This window comes from Oncorhynchus kisutch, linkage group LG28 (genome assembly GCF_002021735.2).
Source record: "Oncorhynchus kisutch isolate 150728-3 linkage group LG28, Okis_V2, whole genome shotgun sequence".
Lineage (NCBI taxonomy): Eukaryota > Metazoa > Chordata > Actinopteri > Salmoniformes > Salmonidae > Oncorhynchus > Oncorhynchus kisutch.
Window position 1 is genome coordinate 45,551,689 of NC_034201.2, and position 21,484 is coordinate 45,573,172.

The 21,484-nt window shown below is 46.0% G+C and overlaps 1 protein-coding gene across 1 annotated transcript in view; it reads left to right on the forward strand.

Moving 5' to 3' along the window:
- Positions 1 to 766: 766 nt before the first annotated feature.
- The window catches only part of tspoap1 (TSPO associated protein 1), a 193,411-nt gene continuing 172,693 nt past the window's right edge, over positions 767 to 21,484 (forward strand). The window contains exons 1-2 of the mRNA XM_031807691.1: positions 767 to 1,273; positions 1,846 to 2,287. Of these exons, the coding sequence (XP_031663551.1) occupies positions 1,850 to 2,287 (438 nt within the window). The 5' untranslated portion in view covers positions 767 to 1,273; positions 1,846 to 1,849. The remainder of the gene's footprint in view (positions 1,274 to 1,845; positions 2,288 to 21,484) is intronic.

Sequence of the window (21,484 nt, forward strand, 5' to 3'; positions counted from 1 at the left end):
AAAGCGATGCTGATAACATGCTGATAGATCTGCCATGTATCGTTGAAAGCAAGTTTATGAAGCGGTAGATCTGTGTTTGCTATTTCTATGCTTCACTTTCTTAAATTTAGTTTTTGTGTCTTTTACTTTCGGTTTTGTAAACATCAAACAGCTGAAAATACAAATTTGTTGGTGATCGAAAAGAGATTTCACAGCGGTTAAAGATGGTACAATGATTTTGTCGCAAAAAAACTGAAATCAAGCAAACTATTCGAATTTTAGCCACCTCGGAAACGGCGGAGCGATTTCTGCATAGTGCATCTTTAAGCGTTTATTTCTAGCATACAGTGGCAGAAAACGATAGAGGGTGTGTGTGTGTGTGTGTGTGTGTGTGTGTGTGTGTGTGTGTGTGTGTGTGTGTGTGTGTGTGTGTGTGTGTGTGTGTGTTTGTGCGTGCGCTCACAGTATGCTATCGCTCTGCCTTCCTCCAGCCAGCCTCCCTTCATAGCAGTGTGTGTGTTTGTGCGTGCGCTCACAGTATGCTATCGCTCTGCCTTCCTCCAGCCAGCCTCCCTTCATAGCAGTGTGTGTGTGTGTCTCCTCTTCAATCAATAGGCAACCAACATCATTCCAGCGTCATCTCCATGGAAACCAGCTTGAGCTGTAGTCGTGATTGGCCACCTCCCAGTGGCTTTGATGTGATAGGAGGAAATAATCCCTTTCTTCCCACCCCTCCTCTCACGAACACACACACACACACACACACACAGTTTGTCTTCTTCCTTCACCTAAATGTTGTTATATGGGAAGCGGGGATTAGGCAGTTCATTGAGTCTCGTTGTGTGAGCAGTGTTTCAGCAGCAGCATCAACGAGGTAGGCAGGCAGGCACAGCTGGAGACCACATGCATGTCAGTGGAGAGAGAGGGAGAGACTGTCTCGTCTGCTCTTGTATGCCGTACAGCGGCAGTGCTTCTTCTGTACTGTGTTTGTCACAGAGAGGCAGATTCAAGCTCCTCGTCAAAGCAACGGATGGGATGGACTGCTGATTTACTAGCCCTCTTCCTTTCCTGTTACCGTTCGTGGATAAGCGACAATGACAGATCCATCCCTCTGTGGAGGACGGAGGAGTGGGGAGGCAGGAAGACGATGCAGTCTCACTCAGTCAGCCAATAGCAAGTAGGACTGGAATCTACACACTTCAGTGTTCTGATCAGATCACTGGCTGTAAAATGCCTGATCACTACTGGATCATTTCTATGGAAAAGGGGCTTCATTTGTTTGGAGTCTGTGCATGTAAGTACCATAAGAAGTGTATGTCGTGAACACAAAATATCCCACAGGAAGTCAACTTTTTATTTGTGGAAGACGTCAGTGAGGCAATTTTTTTTTCTTCAGTCCTTCTAAAAGTTGTCATTTTTAAAGGAGTAGCTCTCTGGGGTTTTATCTTGAGCTGGTTTTGTCCTGTGTAATGACGCTCCCTTTGTTGTAATGAATATTTTATTAAAGGAACAAAACAGGGAAGTACCAGCTTGTGCTATTTCTGTCACTGTTAAATCGACATCTTAGGGGTCAGAACAGCTACAGTAAGAAAACTGTATTCTGTTACTGATAAGCCTGGTAATTACATCTTAAATTCAGCCCAGCTTACTGATCCTATCGCTTTGGTGTCAGATACTTAACCTCAGCCCAGACCAAATTACTACCCATACCCCCCCACTCTCCCTGAAGAGAGAGAGAGGGGGGCTGTGGAAAATAAGGACAGAGAAAGAAGAAGTGGGTGTCAGGGTGACATTTTTTTTCTTCTCTCTTTTGAAGTCAACTCAGTGGTGACTGATCTGTGGTAATTTCGACCCCCTCTATCACAGACTGATGTATGACCTGTTCACCAGGCCCGAGCAGCCACCGGAACCCGAACCGGAGCAGCCACCGGAACCCGAACCGGAGCAGCCACCGGAACCCGAACCGGAGCAGCCACCGGAACCCGAACCGGAGCAGCCACCGGAACCCGAACCGGAGCAGCCACCGGAACCCGAACCGGAGCCGCCTGTGTCTACAGCGGATACAGACGATATGGAAGGGAGATGCCGTGGAGAGGCTGAGGCCCCAGGACAGCAGAACCGAATACAGCAGGACAGCCATACTAACACAGAGGAGCATGGTAATACTACTACTACTACCAATGGGGACTCAATGGACAAGGCAAATCTAGACACTACCTCTACCACTGTTACTACCCCTGTGACACCCAAGAGGCACAACTCACTTTACCAGGACCTCAACGACTGCGAGGTGGGAGGGTTTCGCAAGGTAAGTCCTGGAATAAAGGATGTTGTGGACACTGGACCTGTAGGACACCTTAGAGCACTGAGATACCGTTGCAAAGTAATGGCTGTTACATGCTGAGATGGTCTGTCATTTAGATTGAACTGCAAGTCTGATTGCTAGTCTGACGCAGGTTGCCTGCCGTTTTTAAATGGGCCAGTTGTCTCGGAGCTCTGTGCATAGGACATTACAAAAGTATACTGGTAGTTAAGCCTGTACGTTTGGGTTGTCAATGGACTTCCCATCTGATCCTGCTTGAGGTCCAGTCTGTCAGCCAGTATGATGCAGGTTGGCTGTAGTTTTGTCCTGCTGTTTTATGTGAGTCAGTGCTGTTGCAGGCAGCTCTGTTAAGCCCGTCGGTCAATGAATGAAATGACACTGGTGCTGGTGTGGTTTGATGTGGGTCAGTACTGGTGCTGGTGTGGTTTGATGTGGGCCAGTACTGGTGCTGGTGTGGTTTGATGTGGGCCAGTACTGGTGTGGTTTGATGTGGGCCAGTACTGGTGTGGTTTGATGTGGGTCAGTACTGGTGTGGTTTGATGTGGGTCAGTACTGGTGTGGTTTGATGTGGGTCAGTACTGGTGTGGTTTGATGTGGGCCAGTACTGGTGTGGTTTGATGTGGGCCAGTACTGGTGTGGTTTGATGTGGATCAGTACTGGTGTGGTTTGATGTGGGCCAGTACTGGTGTGGTTTGATGTGGGCCAGTACTGGTGTGGTTTGATGTGGGCCAGTACTGGTGTGGTTTGATGTGGGCCAGTACTGGAGTGATGTGGTTTTTATGTGGGTCAGTGCTGGGCCAGTACTGGGCCAGTACTGGTACGGTTTGATGTAGATCAGTACTGGAGCGATGTGGTTTTTATGTGGGTCAGTACTGGAGCGATGTGGTTTTTATGTGGGTCAGTACTGGAGCGATGTGGTTTTTATGTGGGTCAGTACTGGAACGATGTGGTTTTTATGTAGGTCAGTACTGGAGCGATATGGTTTTTATGTAGGTCAGTACTGGAGTGATGTGGTTTTTATGTAGGTCAGTACTGGAGCGATGTGGTTTTTATGTGGGTCAGTACTGGGTCAGTACTGGGTCAGTACTGGTACGGTTTGATGTAGGTCAGTACTGGAGCGATGTGGTTTTTATGTGGGTCAGTACTGGGTCAGTACTGGGTCAGTGCTGCAGCATAACAGACCACCCTGTGACGTCAACACTGTTTCTATAGCAGTTATTATATTTAGCACGAGAGTTGACCTCAACCCACATTTCACACCACTGCAGAGCCTAAAGTGGGACATCATAGGATCCACTTAATGGACTTTCATTGAAAATCAATATGGGAAGTTGGGAACCTACAGGATCCCTCATGTGATTGGTCTCTACTCACACCTTCACTGTGTTTTACCTGGTAGGATGAGGGACTTAATGGTGACAAAGTGAGTTGAGTTACCTGGTAGGATGAGGGACTTAATGGTGATAAAGTGAGTTGAGTTACCTGGTAGGATAAACAAGAACAGAGGGATATTTATATTATTCACACACACACACACACACTCAGTGTTTGTACTATTTGTTTACAATGATTGAATCTGTGCGTGTCACGTTTTGGCATCCCTCAATATCTGATGTGCTCTACTAATAACTTCTCAGATAAGGAGATAATTTGTATTGGATTTGAGGGTTGGCAGCAGCTGCTAAAACACACGAGAGGAAATTATTATCAGTAAATATCTGTTTTTCTTCAATATAGGCATGAATTACTGATAGTGTTTTAATTGAACTAACCATACTAGAAGGAAATTACATAGATTTTTATATGTGGAGAGATTTATTGGGTATCTTACAGCAAAACAACGCTTCCTGATTTACAACAGCCTCAGTCACCACCACAGGGAATGAACTGGGGACTCTTTAGTGGGGTACCATGAACCAGACCGACAGAGGTATAACCCTGACCTGAGAGAGAGGGATGGAGCCACGGAGATGGAGGGATTGAAGGACAAAGAGGAAAGGAGGGTTGGATGGGAGGCAGAAAGGAAGGGAGAAAGTAATGGAGGCAGAGAGGGAATGAAGGAGGGATGGAGGCAGGGAAGGAGAGCTGGACAGAGGCTCAGAGATAGGGAATGAGGGATAGAGGAAGAGATAGCAAGGGAATGAGGGATAGAGGGAATGCAGGATAGAGGAGGAAAGGGAGAGAATGAGGGATAGAGGAAGAGATAGTGAGGGAATGAAGGATAGAGGAAGAAAGGGAGAGAATGAGGGATAGAGGAAGAGATAGTGAGGGAATGAAGGATAGAGGAAGAGATAGTGAGGGAATGAATTAGAGCTAGAGGAAGAGAGGAAGGGAAGGGAATGAGGAAGAGATAGCGACGGATTGAGGGATAGAAGAAGAGATGGGGAGGGAGGGATAGAGAAAGAGATAGGGAGGGAATGAAGAGCAGAGGTAGAGTGAGGGTTGAGTAATTTGTCTGCCATGGGAGTCCCCTGAGATGAATAGGAGACTAGCTGTGTGCAGTACGACATGCCCCTGCCCTATGACCCCAACTATGAACACTCTCCCCTCCCTCCCAAATATCTGTTGAGCTGAACCATAGACAAGGAGCACTTATTCTCTCCGTAAGGGTTTGGGTCACCCAGGGTTAGAATGAAACACTGCCTAGCTGTTGCCAACCAGCCTGATGCAGACATACTGCTCAGGTTTTGAGGGATGCGTATTTAAAATCCCATTGTACTGTTGGGGTCGGGAGTCTTGTTGAAGCAACATTCTCTGAATTCTTTCTTTCTTTCTTTATTTAACTAGGCAAGTCAGTTAAGAACAAATTCTTATTTTCAATGACGGCCTAGGAATAGTGGGTTAACTGCCTTGTTCAGGGGCAGAACGACAGATTGTCAGCTCGGGGATTTGAACTTGCAACCTTCCGGTTACTAGTCCAACGCTCTTAACCACTAGGCTACCCTGCCGCCCCATACGGCGGTGCTGGCCTCTGATGGTGCCTATCCTTCTCTTGATACGGAGGTGCTGGCCTCTGATGGTGCCTATACTTCTCTGGATACGGAGGTGCTGGCCTCTGATGGGGCCTATCCTTCTCTGGATACGGAGGTGCTGGCCTCTGATGGTGCCTATCCTTCTCTGAATACAGAGGTGCTGGCCTCTGATGGTGCCCATCCTTCTCTGGATACCGGAGGTACTGGCCTCTGATGGTGCCTATCCTTCTCTGGATAATGAGGTGCTGGCCTCTGATGGTGCCTATCCTTCTCTGGATACGGAGGTGCTGGCCTCTGATGGGGCCTATCCTTCTCTAAATACGGAGGTGCTGGCCTCTGATGGTGCCTATCCTTCTCTGGATACGGAGGTGCTGGCCTCTGATGGTGCCTATCCTTCTCTGATTACGGAGGTGCTGGCCTCTGATGGTGCCTATCCTTCTCTGAATACGGAGGTGCTGGCCTCTGATGGTGCAGATCCTTCTCTGGATACGGAGGTGCTGGCCTCTGATGGTGCCTATCCTTCTCTGAATACGGAGGTGCTGGCCTCTGATGGTGCCTATCCTTCTCTGAATACGGAGGTGCTGGACTCTGACGGTGCCTATCCTTCTCTGGATACAGAGGTGCTGGCCTCTGACGGTGCCTATCCTTCTCAATACCAGCTGAACAAGTCTTGTTCATCTGGGGGGGGGGGGGGGGGGGGGTCTCTGTCTTCAAGATGGGAGGGGGGGTGGGCCCTGAGTATTGTTCAGCTGGGATGGTCTGTCTTCAAGATGGGAGGGGAGGTGGGCCCTGAGTATTGTTCAGCTGGGATGGTCTGTCTTCAAGATGGGAGGGGGGTTGGGCCCTGAATATTGTTCAGCTGGGAGGGTCTGCCTTCAAGATGGGAGGGGGGGTGGGCCCTGAGTATTGTTCAGCTGGAAGGGTCTCTGTCTTCAATATGACAATTTATTCTCTAGTTACATGCGGTGCAGAGAGGGCAGCCGGGTGTGTGTCCTTTTTCCTCTTCACCATTTCCAGTCGTGTGTGTGTGTGTGTGTGTGTGCGCGGTCGTGTGTGTGTGTGTGTGCCCGGTCGTGTGTGTGTGTGTGTGTGTGTGCGGTCGTGTGTGTGTGTGTGGTCGTGTGTGTGCGCGCGGGTGTGTGTGTGTGTGTGTGTGTGTGTGTGTGTGTGTGTGTGTGTGTGTGTGTGTGTGTGTGTGTGTGTGTGTGTGTGTGTGCGCGGTCGTGTGTGTGTGTGTATGTGTGCACGCAGGTGTGTGTGTGTGTGTGTGTGTGTGTGCGCGCGGTCGTGTGTGTGTGTGTGTGCTCCCACAGCATGGTGTGTTAATGAATAGCCCAGCGTGGGGCTCAGTGTTCCAGCGGTTAGACATTAGTCTGGCCTGTGTAGACTGATTGAACACAGCAGCCACTCAATGGACCTTTACCTGATCCCAGATGAAACAGGAGATTAATGGGAGGGGAAGACATTAATGGAGGAGGAGGGGGGGGGGGTTTAATAGAGGGGGGTGAAAGGGAACATTAATGGAGGAGGAGGGGGGGGGGGTTTAATAGAGGGGGGTGAAAAGGAACATTAATGGAGGAGGGGGGGGGGGGGTTTAATAGAGGGGGGTGAAAAGGGACATTAATGGAGGAGGAGGAGGGGGGTTTAATAGAGGGGGGTGAAAGGGAACATTAATGGAGGAGGGGGGGGGGGTTTAATAGAGGGGGGGTGAAAAGGAACATTAATGGAGGGGGGGGGGATTTAATAGAGGGGGGTGAAAGGGAACATTAATGGAGGAGGGGGGGGGGTTAATAGAGGGGGGTGAAAGGGAACATTAATGGAGGGGGGGGGGGGATTTAATAGAGGGGGGTTGAAAGGGAACATTAATGGAGGGGGAGGGGGGTTTAATAGAGGGGGGTGAAAGGGAACATTAATGGAGGAGGGGGGGGGGTTTAATAGAGGGGGGGTGAAAAGGAACATTAATGGAGGGGGGGGGATTTAATAGAGGGGGGTGAAAGGGAACATTAATGGAGGAGGGGGGGGGGTTAATAGAGGGGGGTGAAAGGGAACATTAATGGAGGGGGGGGGATTTAATAGAGGGGGGTTGAAAGGGAACATTAATGGAGGGGGAGGGGGGATTTAATAGAGGGGGGTTCAAAAGGGACATTAATGGAGGAGGGGGGGGGATTTAATTGAGGGGGGGTGAAAGGGACATTAATGTAGGGGGAGGGGGGGATTTAATAGAGGGGGGTGAAAAGGGACATTAATGGCGGGGGTGGAAAGGGACATTAATTGGGTGGGGGAGGGGTGGAAAGGGACATTATAGCCCCCAACCCCAAACTTCCCATAATAGCAGCTTATTATACAGGAGGTGTGAGGGGAGAAGGAAGGAGTCTATTGTGTGAGGTGAAGTTGATGAGGAGAAGGAAGGAGTCTATTGTCTGAGGTGAAGTTGATGAGGAGAAGGAAGGAGTCTATTGTCTGAGGTGATGTTGATGAGGAGAAGGAAGGAGTCTATTGTCTGAGGTGATGTTGATGAGGAGAAGGAAGGAGTCTATTGTCTGAGGTGATGTTGATGAGGAGAAGGAAGGAGTCTATTGTCTGAGGTGATGTTGATGAGGAGAAGGATCTCTATGATAAACCTCTATTCTCTGAGTGATGACTCAGGGGTTCTCTTGCTATCTATATCTCACTTTCTCTACCTCTTTGTCTATCTATTGCTCTCCTCGCTCTCTCTTTCTTTGTCTCTCTCTCTCTCTCTCTCTCTCTCTCTTTCTCTCTCTCTCTCTCTCTTTCTTTGTCTCTCTCTCTCTCTCTCTCTCTCTCTCTCTCTCTCTCTCTCTCTTTCTTTGTCTCTATCTCTCTATCTCTCTCTCTCTCTCTCTCTTTCTTTGTCTCTATCTCTCTATCTCTCTCTCTCTTTCTTTCTTTGTCTATCACTCTCTCTCTCTCTCTCTCTTTCTTTGTCTCTATCACTCTCTCTCTCTTTGTCTCTATCACTCTCTCTCTCTCTCCCTCGCCCCCCCCCCCCTCTAAACCTTTCTAGTTAATCTGTCATTCCCACCATCTCAGCCTTCAACTCTGCCTAGGGGCCTCTCCCAGCCACTGTCTACAGCACTAACAGCTGGCTGCTTTGTGATGTATTTATGAGCACGGCAGGGTTCTATTCCCGTTTTTCAATGTTGCTTAGATTCTTCTGATGTGGATGTTCCATGCTTTTCAATTACCCTTTTTATGCATAGCCTGTGTGTATGGATTCTTACTCCATTGTTAATACTGGGGTTATCTATGATGTCTCTGTTGAACACAGAGAGATTGTATTCCCTTCCCTGTAGAGTACACCAAAGCCTCCAGAGAAATGTATGTGATATGTTAATATGTTCTATCGTTTTTATTACTTCTAGGCTATTTATTTTCTCCAACATGTGCGTCTCGTCTGATAGTATATTTTTGTTTTAAATGGCCGTTACGCATTGACGTAATTACGCTGTGCATTTAGGATTTTACTAGCTTTGTTTTTTTTTAAAGCCAGCTAAAATGTGTCTCTGTCCTGTCTGCTTCAAAAGCGGTGGAGTAATCTATTACCTCAGTGCCACGCTGCTGCAGGGCACCATTCATGATTCACAGTCTCACTGCAGCCGGTGTATGGGACAATAAAACATCTCTCTCTCCTCACTCCTGAAGCCAGATGCTAGGCCTAGCCTAACGCCTGTCTGCGTTTGTGTTTTGTACTGTATCCTGGCTGATTATAATCTCATAGGGGGTGATGCAGTCATGGTTTATAGCCATAGTAAAGATTTACAAACCCCAGAGGACTACAATTTAACATTGGCTCGTAGGCTGAAAGTTCAAAATTGGCAATAAACATATCTTTCCTCAGGGTCTTGGTTGAGACAGGGATGCAGCTCGAACATTCTGCAGCACCCAGCCTCACACTACTGGACTCTGAAATAAAATGTCTACAGTAGGCAGATGATCTAGTGCTTCTGTCCCCAACCAAGGAGGGCCTACAGCAGCACCTACCCTACTGGACTCTGAAATCAAATGTCTACAGTAGGCAGATGATCTGGTGCTTCTGTCCCCAACCAAGGAGGGCCTACAGCAGCACCTACCCTACTGGACTCTGAAATCAAATGTCTACAGTAGGCAGATGATCTAGTGCTTCTGTCCCCAACCAAGGAGGGCCTACAGCAGCACCTACCCTACTGGACTCTGAAATCAAATGTCTACAGTAGGCAGATGATCTGGTGCTTCTGTCCCCAACCAAGGAGGGCCTACAGCAGCACCTACCCTACTGGACTCTGAAATCAAATGTCTACAGTAGGCAGATGATCTAGTGCTTCTGTCCCCAACCAAGGAGGGCCTACAGCAGCACCTATATTTCCTCACAGATTGAATTAGATTTTATTAGGATCCCAATTAGATGAAGTTAATGACGACAGCTGGTCTTATTGGGGTTCTGACGCATAACGAAAAAGACATTACAGACAAAAGACTTGACAATTTACGTACGTTTAAATACATGAAATACACAGCGTGTGTTTACCAGTTACACGTACATGTGAGTTTATACACACAACAAGTAGGTCACACGGGGGAGTAGACAGAACTCTTCCCTTTGTCCACATTTTCTTTTGTTACAGCCTTGTTCTAAAATTGATTAAATAATTGTTTTTCCTCATCAATCTACACACAATACCCCATAACGATAAAGCGGAAACAGATTACTAGAAATGTTTGCAAATGTATATAAATTAAAAACAGATATACATTATTTACACAAGTATTCAGACCTTTTGCAATGAGACACGAATTTGAGCTCAGGTGCATCCTGTTTCCATTATTCATTTCTTGAGATATTTCAACAACTTGATTGGAGTCCACCTGTGGTAAATTAAATTGATTGGACATGATTTGGAAAGGCACACACCTGTCTATATAAGGTCCCACAGTTGGCAGGGCAAAAACCAAGTCATGAGGTCGAAGGAATTGTCCGTAGAGCTCGGAGACAGGATTGTGTCGCGGCACAGATCTGGGAAAGGGTACCAAAACATTTCTGCAGCATTGAAGGTCCCCAAGAACACAGTGGCCTCCATCATTCTTAAATGGAAGAAGTTTGAAACCACCAAGACTCTTCCTAGAGCTGGCCGCCCAGCCAAACTGAGCATTTGGGGGAAGAGGGCCTTGTTCAGGGAGGTGACCAAGAACCCGATGGTCACTCTGACAGAGCTCCAGAGTTCCTCTGTGGAGATGGGAGAACCTTCCAGAAGATCGACCATCTGTGCAGCACTCCACTAATCAGGCCTTTATGGTAGAGTGACCAGACGGAACCACTCTTCAGTACAAAAGCTCGACAGCCCGCTTGGAGTTTGCCAAAAGGTACCCAAATGACTCTGACCATGAGAAATCGGATTCTCTGGTCTGATGAAACCAAGATTGAACTCTTTGGCCTGAATTCCAAGTGTCACGTCTGGAAGAAACCTGGCACCATCCCTACGGTGAAGCATGGTGGTGGCAGCATCCTGTCTGGAAGAAACCTGGCACCATCTCTACGGTGAAGTATGGTGGTGGCAGCATCATGTCTGGAAGAAACCTGGCATCATCCCTACGGTGAAGCATGGTGGTGGCAGCATCCCTACGGTGAAGCATGGTGGTGGCAGCATCCCTACGGTGAAGCATGGTGGTGGCAGCATCCCTACAGTGAAGCATGGTGGTGGCAGCATCCCTAGAGTGAAGCATGGTGGTAGCAGCATCAATCGGTGGGGATGTTTTTCAGCGGCAGGAACTGGGAGACTTGTCAGGATCGAGGGAAAGATGAAAGGACCAAATATAGAGAGATCCTTGATGGATATCTGGTCCAGAGTGCTCAGGACCTCAGACCGGGGCAACAGTTCACCAACCAACAGGACAACAACCCTAAGCACACAGCTAAGACAATGCAGGAGTGGCTTCGATCGAACATCTCTGGAGAGACATGAAAATAGCTGTGTGGCAACGCACCCCATCTAACCTGACAGAGCTTGAGAGGATCTGCAGAGAAGAGTGGGAGTAACTCCCCAAATACAGTTGTGACAAGTTTGTGGCATCATACCCAAGAAGACGTGAGTCTGTAATCTCTGCCAAAGGTGCTTCAACAAAGTACTGAGTGAAGGGTCTGAATACTTATGTTAATGTGATATTTCATTTTTTTGGGGGGGGGACTGTTTTTGCTTTGTCATTACAGGATATTGTGTGTAGATTGAAAACCAAATCATTCCATTTTAGAATAAGGCTGTAACGTAACAAAATGTCAATGTGTGTGAAGACTTAACTAATGCACTGTACCTGTTAGGTGAAATACTGCAGTGTGCCATCACAGCAGCAACGTTTGAGGGGGGCTGATCAGTGTTTTTTATGATCAGCCTTGAAGAGTAGCCTAGGTTGTGAGGGGGTTAACATGGCTGGGCTATGAGGCTGTTTGATGAAACTCCTGAGGCAGACACTAAGGAATGGGACTATATGAGCCCCCCCCCCCCAGTGCTGTTTCCTGAGCCCCCCACCACACACACACACACACACACACACACACACACACACACACACACACACACACACACACAAAACCCTCTCACACCCACTGTGTTCATCAAACAGAATCCATCTACCTCATATTCTGAAGAATAATCTCATGTTTCTTTAAATCGTGTCCTTCAACCCCCCCCCCCCCCCCCCCTTTCAATCTAATTCACTCCACTACCCTTTCCCACATTGGGTCACTGACTAAAGAGGCAGTTGTTGGTGTCAGTCCTAGTGAGAGGTGGCAGTTTGTCTTTAGGTGTCTGCTAAGATGACAGAGAAGCAGTCCTTGGTGGGGTATCTGGTAAGATGGCAGAACAGCAGTCCTTGGTGGGGTATCTGGTAAGATGGCAGAACAGCAGTCCTTGGTGGGGTATCTGGTAAGATGACAGAACAGCAGTCCTTGGTGGGGTGTCTGGTAAGATGGCAGAACAGCAGTCCTTGGTGGGGTGTCTGGAAAGATGACAGAACAGCAGTCCTTGGTGGGGTGTCTGGTAAGATGACAGAACAGCAGTCCTTGGTGGGGTGTCTGGTAAGATGACAGAACAGCAGTCCTTGGTGGGGTGTCTGGAAAGATGACAGAACAGCAGTCCTTGGTGGGGTGTCTGGTAAAATGACAGAACAGCAGTCCTTGGTGATCTAAACTCACAGCACCTGTCTTGATGCCAAATGGCACTTCTACGTGTAAGTACTTCTAAGGTGTAATAAGCTAAATAAACAAATGGTAAGGTTATAAATCAATTAATCAATCAATCTATGGGTTGGGTTTTGGATTAGGATTTGATTTGATTGATAATAGTTAAGTCTGACACCATTAATTGTCTACTGTGGAGCAGCAAGCAACCAGAACCAGAGCCCTGGAAACAGAGCCAGTCAGAACCAGAGCCCTAGGAAGAGATCCAGTCAGAGCCAGAGCCCTATGAGCAGAGCCAGTCAGAACCAGAGCCCTAGGAAGAGATCCAGTCAGAACCAGAGCCCTAGGAAGAGAGCCAGTCAGAGCCAGAGCCCTACGAAGAGATCCAGTCAGAAACAGAGCCCTGGGAACAGAGCCAGTCAGAACCAGAGCCCTGGGAACAGAGTCAGAGTCAGGGAACCAGAGCCCTAGGAAGAGAGCCAGTCAGAACCAGAGCGAGTCAGAACCAAAGCCCTAAGAACAGAGCCAATCAGAACCAGAGCCAGTCAGAGTCAGAGCCCTGGGAACATAGCCAGTCAGAACCAGAGCCCTACGAACAGAGCCAGTCAGAACCAGAGCCAGTCAGAACCAGAGCCCTGGGAACAGAGCACTAGGAACAGAGCCAGTCAGAACCAGAGCCCTGGGAACAGAGCCAGTCAGAACCAGAGCCCTGGGAACAGAGCCCTAGGAACAGAGCCAGTCAGAATCAGAGCCCTGGGAACAGAGCCCTAGGAACAGAGCCAGTCAGAACCAGAGCCCTGGGAACAGAGCCAGTCAGAACCAGAGTCAACTCTCCACTGGCTGGGTCCCGCTGCTCCGTTTTCCATGTGAACACAATAAAGCATCCCTCCTCCCATCTGGGTTGTGATGCGTCAGTCACAGCTCAGGACTAATGAGTAGAGAGATCGATTCTGGATTGGCTCGGCAGCGTTTCAGTGGGCCTGTTCTATTGATCCATCTGACTCCCTCCCTAGTGCTCTCCTCTGTTGCTCACGTTGGCAGAAAAGTAGAAATCAAGTAGAACAGCTGAAATTGAATATAAAAGCTGCAATTGAATCGTAGAGTTAATTAAATTATTGTCTGTTACTTTCTTTACATGGGTCGTGCCTTAAGCCAATTTCTTCCTCTAGGAATACAGTGACTATAGAGAGTGACTATAGAGAATATAGTGACTATAGAGAATATAGTGACTATAGAGAATATAGTGACTATAGAGAATATAGTGACTATAGAGAATACAGAGAATATAGTGACTATAGAGAATATAGTGACTATAGAGAATATAGTGACTATAGAGAATATAGTGAATATATAGAATATAGTGACTATAGAGAATATAGTGACTATAGAGAATATAGTGACTATAGAGAATATAGTGAATAGAGAATATATAGAATATACTGTAGAGAACATAGTGAATATAGAGAATGTAGTGAATATAGTTGATATACTGTGGAGAATATAGTTGATATACTGTGGAGAATATAGTTGATATACTGTGGAGAATATAGTTGACATACTGTGGAGAATATAGAGAATATAGAAAATATAGAGAATACAGTGAATATACTGTTGAATATTGTGAATATAGAGAATATACTGTAGTGGAAACAGAGAATATAGAGGATTTAGTGTAGAGAATGTAGATAATATAGTGAATATACTGTAGATAATATAGTGAATATACTGTAGATAATATAGTGAATATACTGTAGAGAATATAGTGAATATACTGTAGAGAATATAGTGAATATACTGTAGAGAATATAGTGAATATACTGTAGATAATATAGTGAATATACTGTAGATAATATAGTGAATATACTGTAGATAATATAGTGAATATACTGTAGATAATATAGTGAATATACTATAGATAATATAGTGAATATACTGTAGATAATATAGTGAATATACTGTAGATAATATAGTGAATATACTGTAGATAATATAGTGAATATACTGTAGATAATATAGTGAATATACTGTAGATAATATAGTGAATATACTGTAGATAATATAGTGAATATACTGTAGATAATATAGTGAATATACTGTAGATAATATAGTGAATATACTATAGATAATATAGTGAATATACTGTAGATAATATAGTGAATATACTGTAGATAATATAGTGAATATACTGTAGATAATATAGTGAATATACTGTAGATAATATAGTGAATATACTATAGATAATATAGTGAATATACTGTAGATAATATAGTGAATATACTGTAGATAATATAGTGAATATACTGTAGATAATATAGTGAATATACTGTAGATAATATAGTGAATATACTATAGATAATATAGTGAATATACTGTAGATAATATAGTGACTAAAGAAAATTGAGAATATAATGCATGAAGAGAATATACTGAGTGAGACTGCAGTCTACAACATGAGAGGTGTCAGTCAGTCAAACCATGTTTCTACTCTATTTTACTAGGCAAGTCAGTTAAGAACAAATTCTTATTTTCAATGACGGCCTAGGAGCAGTTGGTTAAGTGCCTGTTCAGGGGCAGAACGACAGATTTTGTACCTTGTCAGCTTAGGGGATTTGAACTTGCAACCTTTTGATTACTAGTCCAACGCTCTAACCACTAGGCTACCCTGCCACCCCAGAGTATGTTGTCCGAAGTGCACCTGAACCTCACTAAAGACAATGTCTTCTGTATCATCCTAGGAGGTAGTCGGTCTGTAACTAGGAACATCGCAGCAGGAAGCCAGCTGTAGAACAAAACACCCGTAATATTTGATAGTAGTCCTGAAGTCTGTTTTCCGTCTCCTAGTCGATGAACATGGAATTAACATATGGTATTTGGGGGAGGGTTTCAAACCATCAAGGACCCCCCCCCCCCCCCCCAACTCCTTGTGGACTGTTTGAAATGTGATTGAGGAGCTAACAGTTGAGTTGAATTGTGATTAACGTGATTTACCTCCCTATGCCTCTCCGATGCACACGGCTTTGCTTACCTCCAAGGATTTGATTCATTTTTGTCAACTTCCATCAAAAAGCAACCAAATAGTTTTATGCTCTGCTTTTTATCAGGCTTATTTGCCAGTTTAAGTTTTACTTTACAAGGCAAGTCAGTTAAGAACAAATTCTTATTTTCAATGATGGCCTAGGAACAGTGGGTTAACTGCCTGTTCAGGGGCAGAACAACAGATTTGTACCTTGTCAGCTCGGGGGTTTGAACTTGCAACCTTCCGCTTACTAGTCCAACACTCTAACCACTAGGCTACCCTGCCACCCCAAGTCAGACCTGAAACAAAAGAGCAGAGGTCAATGTCATTTTAAATTGTTTGAAGATTTGATTTTAAAGTGTAAATGAATAATGAAAATGTCCAACTTCCCACACCCCAGTGGCCTTTTTTCTGAGTTGATGGTTCGTTTATTCCATAACCCTTGTCTCTAGCCTGGTGGCTCCTGAGATAAATATCTCCATACATGCTGTCCTCTTCCTGCGATTAGAAACCCCGTGATCAGATAATTCACTGCCTTCTAAACATCAGGGGACAGGAAATGTTTGTCTATTTTGGTCTTGATTTGAAGGTTTTGGGTTGTACTGTAGCTGGAGGGAGATGCTTCTCTCTTAGACTGACCGTCCCACACAATCTCCAATGTGATTCATGGCTGGAGCCTGTAGGTGTTGGTGGGATTGGCAGGCTATACAGAGACATGAAAGGCTAAGATATTTTTATATTCTCTCCAACAGACAGTGATTATTACCCACAGTTTTTAAACGAGAGTCTGTTGTTATTCCGCCAGTCCTCTCACAGTCTGTTGTTATTCTGCCAGTCCTCTCTCAGTCTGTTGTTATTCTGCCAGTCCTCTCTCAGTCTGTTGTTATTCCCCCAGTCCTCTCACAGTCTGTTGTTATTATGCCAGTCCTCTCACAGTCTGTTGTTATTCTGCCAGTCCTCTCACAGTCTGTTGTTATTCCCCCAGTCCTCTCACAGTCTGTTGTTATTCCGCCAGTCCTCTCACAGTCTGTTGTTATTCTGCCAGTCTTCTCTCAGTCTGTTGTTATTCTGCCAGTCCTCTCACACTATGTTGTTATTCTGCCAGTCCTCTCACAGTCTGTTGTTATTCTGCCAGTCCTCTCACAGTCTGTTGTTATTCCCCCAGTCCTCTCACAGTCTGTTGTTATTCCGCCAGTCCTCTCACAGTCTGTTGTTATTCTGCCAGTCCTCTCACAGTCTTTTGTTATTCTGCCAGTCCTCTCACAGTCTGTTGTTATTCTGCCAGTCCTCTCACAGTCTGTTGTTATTCTGCCAGTCCTCTCACAGTCTGTTGTTATTCTGCCAGTCCTCTCATAGTCTGTTGTTATTCTGCCAGTCCTCTCAGTCTGTTGTTATTCTGCCAGTCCTCTCAGTCTGTTGTTATTCCACCAGTCCTCTCAGTCTGTTGTTATTCTGCCAGTCCTCTCACAGTCTGTTGTTATTCCACCAGTCCTCTCAGTCTGTTGTTATTCCACCAGTCCTCTCAGTCTGTTGTTATTCTGCCAGTCCTCTCACAGTCTGTTGTTATTCTGCCAGTCCTCTCACAGTCTGTTGTTATTCTGCCAGTCCTCTCATAGTCTGTTGTTATTCTGCCAGTCCTCTCAGTCTGTTGTTATTCTGCCAGTCCTCTCAGTCTGTTGTTATTCCACCAGTCCTCTCAGTCTGTTGTTATTCCCCCAGTCCTCTCACAGTCTGTTGTTATTCCGCCAGTCCTCTCACAGTCTACTCTTTGTAAATAAATGCTATTGGTCACATTCCAGGTCACCTGTTTGCAGTCGCACTGACCACACAAGAACATTGCTATTGCATATCAAAGTGGCTCCTCCCATTGTGAGAGCTGATCAACATGTACCTTGTGTTTTTCCCTGATGCGGAGACTAGAGAGACTTCGTATTGGGTCGTAGGAGGTAGACTGGGTTTGTCTGAATAACCTTGTTTGATGCTGTATCTCCTGAGAGGTGGTGACCTGACGTGATCCCTTTGTATCCCCCATCCCAGGAGAGCAACACACTCTTCACCCCCGGCAGAAAGGAACAAACTGTGGAAATCCAACAACATAAAGATGACCTGTGGGCTCAGAAAGAATGGCCTCCCTATCGGTTTCCTAGTGTCATAAATCCTACATGCACACAATACACAAACACGGTTCTGCCTCATAATAATGAATGAGTTACAGAGCCCTTTGTCTGCTTGGCCTTTCACTTGTTACACATGGTGATGTTTTGGTGACTTCAGTATTTTTTTTGTGCAACAACATCAGACCTTTTGTCTGGAACAAAATAACTGGTTTGTGTGTGTGTGAGATGGCAGCCAGTTGAATAATTGATCAGGGGAGAAGTGTGTTTGATCTGGGTCCCTCACAACATCCATCCTCATGTCTCTGTCTGTCTGGAGAGGTGCTAGCCAGACCTAGACACTGATAATGGGAGTACTGGGTTTAACTTAGCATCTACAGCCATGACAAACCCTGTGTGTGTGTGTGTGTGTGTGTGTGTGTGTGTGTGTGTGTGTGTGTGTGTGTGTGTGTGTGTGTGTGTGTGTGTGTCTGGAGGGGTGCTAGCCAGCCACGCCCAGCCCAGAGCACCAGACTGGTTAATGGAATTGGACTGGTGTTCCTCTGGAGCCAGAACAACCTGCCCATTGTGGCTGCTGTAGAAAGGTCAGGCGTGACTAGCAGGATACAGCTGAGATGTTTTCCCCTCCTCAGCAACATCATCACATGCTTTAGTAATGTCATCTGTTTCAATCCCGGTTGTTTGCATTTATAAGTGTTGCTGCTATTAGGGATGCATATGCGGGTCCATTTTTCTGCCGACAAACTGACCCTCATTAACCGTCAACAAACGGTTACATTTATTCCAAACAGTAAAATGATGCGAACCAACAGAATATACTTTCAGATATATATATATATATATATATATGTATATAATGACGAGATGGTTATGTTTCCGCCCTAACAATGGGAGTCGCCCCATTGTGGGGAAGGCAGGCGACAAGTTTAGGCCCAAAATAAGCCCATAGACACGCATTGGATTTATTTTGGACAGATTTTCGCGAGAGTGAAACCTCTCGCTTCGCCTCTTCCTCTCGGACACTATGCAAGCATGCAAGGACCTGACATTTTTCATTATGAGCATGGAAACATGGAACAGTAGTAAGTCTATCATTTTACAGTCAAAATCCTATAGCCTGTTATTGAACAGGCAACTGCTGTAATGAAGCAGCTAATCCAAATGCAATTAGCGGAAAACAGTTCTGAACCGCGCACCTAATTGCGGGCAGTTCAATACGTCTCCGTTAGAAACTTAGAAAGAGAGGGGGACTCTAATAGCAACTACTATGATGGCTTGCTAATATGACTAGGATTGTGGCTTTTGGACAACGAAAGAAAATTGATATGAAACCAATAGAACGGGAGAGAAATGCTGGTTAATCTGATGAGGAAGTATGTAAAATAACTGTCTCCACGTTTCTATGGGTTGGATTTTGGCTACTTTGAAGGACGATAAAACATGCCTCATTATTTGAAGTAAAGCAAAACGTTCCAAGTTTCAAACAATTCTACAGCCTCAATCTTACATTGCAAAGTGGTTGGTAAAAACGCGGATAGTCAACGGTAGGTAGGCTATATTCTACACGTCCGAATGGCAAATAGGAGGCGCGCTTTACGAAATTGAGATTGAGAAATAAAAGTAGCTCATTTTTAAATCGTGGCCGCCAACAGGTTTTAACAGGCGATTGCATTTTGAATTGTTATTTGTTGCGCAATGACTGGGTTTACAAATACAGGCTTCAGTACAGTAGGTGAGGAGCTAGTCTCACGCTGTCTGACTGGTGGCAGGCTATTCCGCTCTTCAAACGAGGCTCTGTCATCACGAGGAATGCTGACCCCGTGGGATAAATCAAATGCATGACGACTTGTAAAGCTTGATTTATCCCCAATCTCTGTCTGTCTGTCTGTCTGTCTGTCTGTCTCTCTCTCTCTCTGTCGGTCTGTCTCTCTCTCTTTGTGTCTCTATTTCTCCACTCTAGGGTTTACTTCACGACAGACGTATTTAAACCCCTCATCTCCTCAGACTCCCAGACAGTTGGTCGTCACCTTCTCCCTGGTTCCTCTGAGGTTTGACTCCCTGCCCTCAGTGTGACCCAGGAGCCTGCCAGCTGGATGCTCAGCCAGATGAAACCTTTATCACTAATCAATCTCTTACACAATGAGAACCACAGAGTGTGCTAATGGAGGGTTTGGGGGCTGGGGGTTGAGGCTGTGTTACTGAAAGAGCTTTCAATTACTGTAGCTATATGTGACTCTGAGCTGAGGAGCCTGGCTGGATTGTGAAGATTCCGGATATTATCTAGGTATCTTTGTATCATTGATCTGGTAGTACTTGCACAGCACTGTTTTGCTGTTATTATAGGTGGAAATCTTCATCGTACTGCTCTCAGCCTCAGGAACATTCTACACCTCTAGACACTTGTCATGTTCTCCTCTCTCTGCTTCAGGAATATTCTACACCTCTAGACACTGATGTTCTCCTCTCTCAGCCTCAGGAACATTCTATACCTCTAGACACTGATGTTCTCCTCTCTCTGCTTCAGAAACATTCTACATAGCTAGACACTATGATGTTCACCTCTCTCAGCCTCCGGAACATTTTACATAGCTAGACACTGTCATGTTCTCCTCTCTCTGCTGTCTATCCTTGATGCTCTTTCATAATGTGTTGGATGGTCTTGATTCCCTGGTCCATGGCAAGTCCTCCATCATTGAACAACGACCTAGAGACTGAGTATTTCCACTCATAAAATAAAAACAGAGCATCTCTCTCTCCCTTTGTTTTCTTCACCTACCCCTCCCTCCTGTCTCCTCATTTACCTCTCTCTTCCTACCCCTCCCTCCTGTCTCCTCATTTACCTCTCTCTTCCTACCCCTCCCTCCTGTCTCCTCATTTACCTCTCTCTTCCTACCCCTCCCTCCTGTCTCCTCATTTACCTCTCTCTTCCTACCCCTCCCTCCTGTCTCCTCATTTACTTCTCTCTTCCTACCCCTCCCTCCTGTCTCCTCATTTACCTCTCTCTTCCTACCCCTCCCTCCTGTCTCCTCATTTACCTCTCTCTTCCTACCCCTCCCTCCTGTCTCCTCATTTACCTCTCTCTTCCTACCCCTCCCTCCTGTCTCCTCATTTACCTCTCTTCCTACCCCTCCCTCCTGTCTCCTCATTTACCTCTCTCTTCCTACCCCTCCCTCCTGTCTCCTCATTTACCTCTCTCTTCCTACCCCTCCCTCCTGTCTCCTCATTTACCTCTCTCTTCCTACCCCTCCCTCCTGTCTCCTCATTTACCTCTCTTCCTACCCCTCCCTCCTGTCTCCTCATTTACCTCTCTCTTCCTACCCCTCCCTCCTGTCTCCTCATTTACCTCTCTCTTCCTACCCCTCCCTCCTGTCTCCTCATTTACCTCTCTCTTCCTACCCCTCCCTCCTGTCTCCTCATTTACCTCTCTCTTCCTACCCCTCCCTCCTGTCTCCTCATTTACCTCTCTCTTCCTACCCCTCCCTCCTGTCTCCTCATTTACCTCTCTCTTCCTACCCCTCCCTCCTGTCTCCTCATTTACCTCTCTCTTCCTACCCCTCTATCACTCTCCCAGCTGATAAAACCTGCTTTAATATGTCAAATTAACACAGGTGAAAATACATTGTTCAACTTGCCCAACCAGTTGGTAGCATGTTGAGGGCCAGAGGATTATATTCAGAGTCTCTGGAGAGGGGAGCTAGCCTAACGTTGTAGTGATGACAGTGATGGAGTGATTCATTCTGGGACCAGGAGAGAGAGGTAAGCACTGGGCCCTCCTGGGCTGGGCTGGTGGGATGTGTTAATGTATTATACAATTCATTTGATGCGATTTCCCCATTCTGGCTGGTGGAACGGTGAATATGTTTTACCTTGAGGTGGGCAGCCCTGCCCTGTCTGTCTGGTAGATCAATGGTC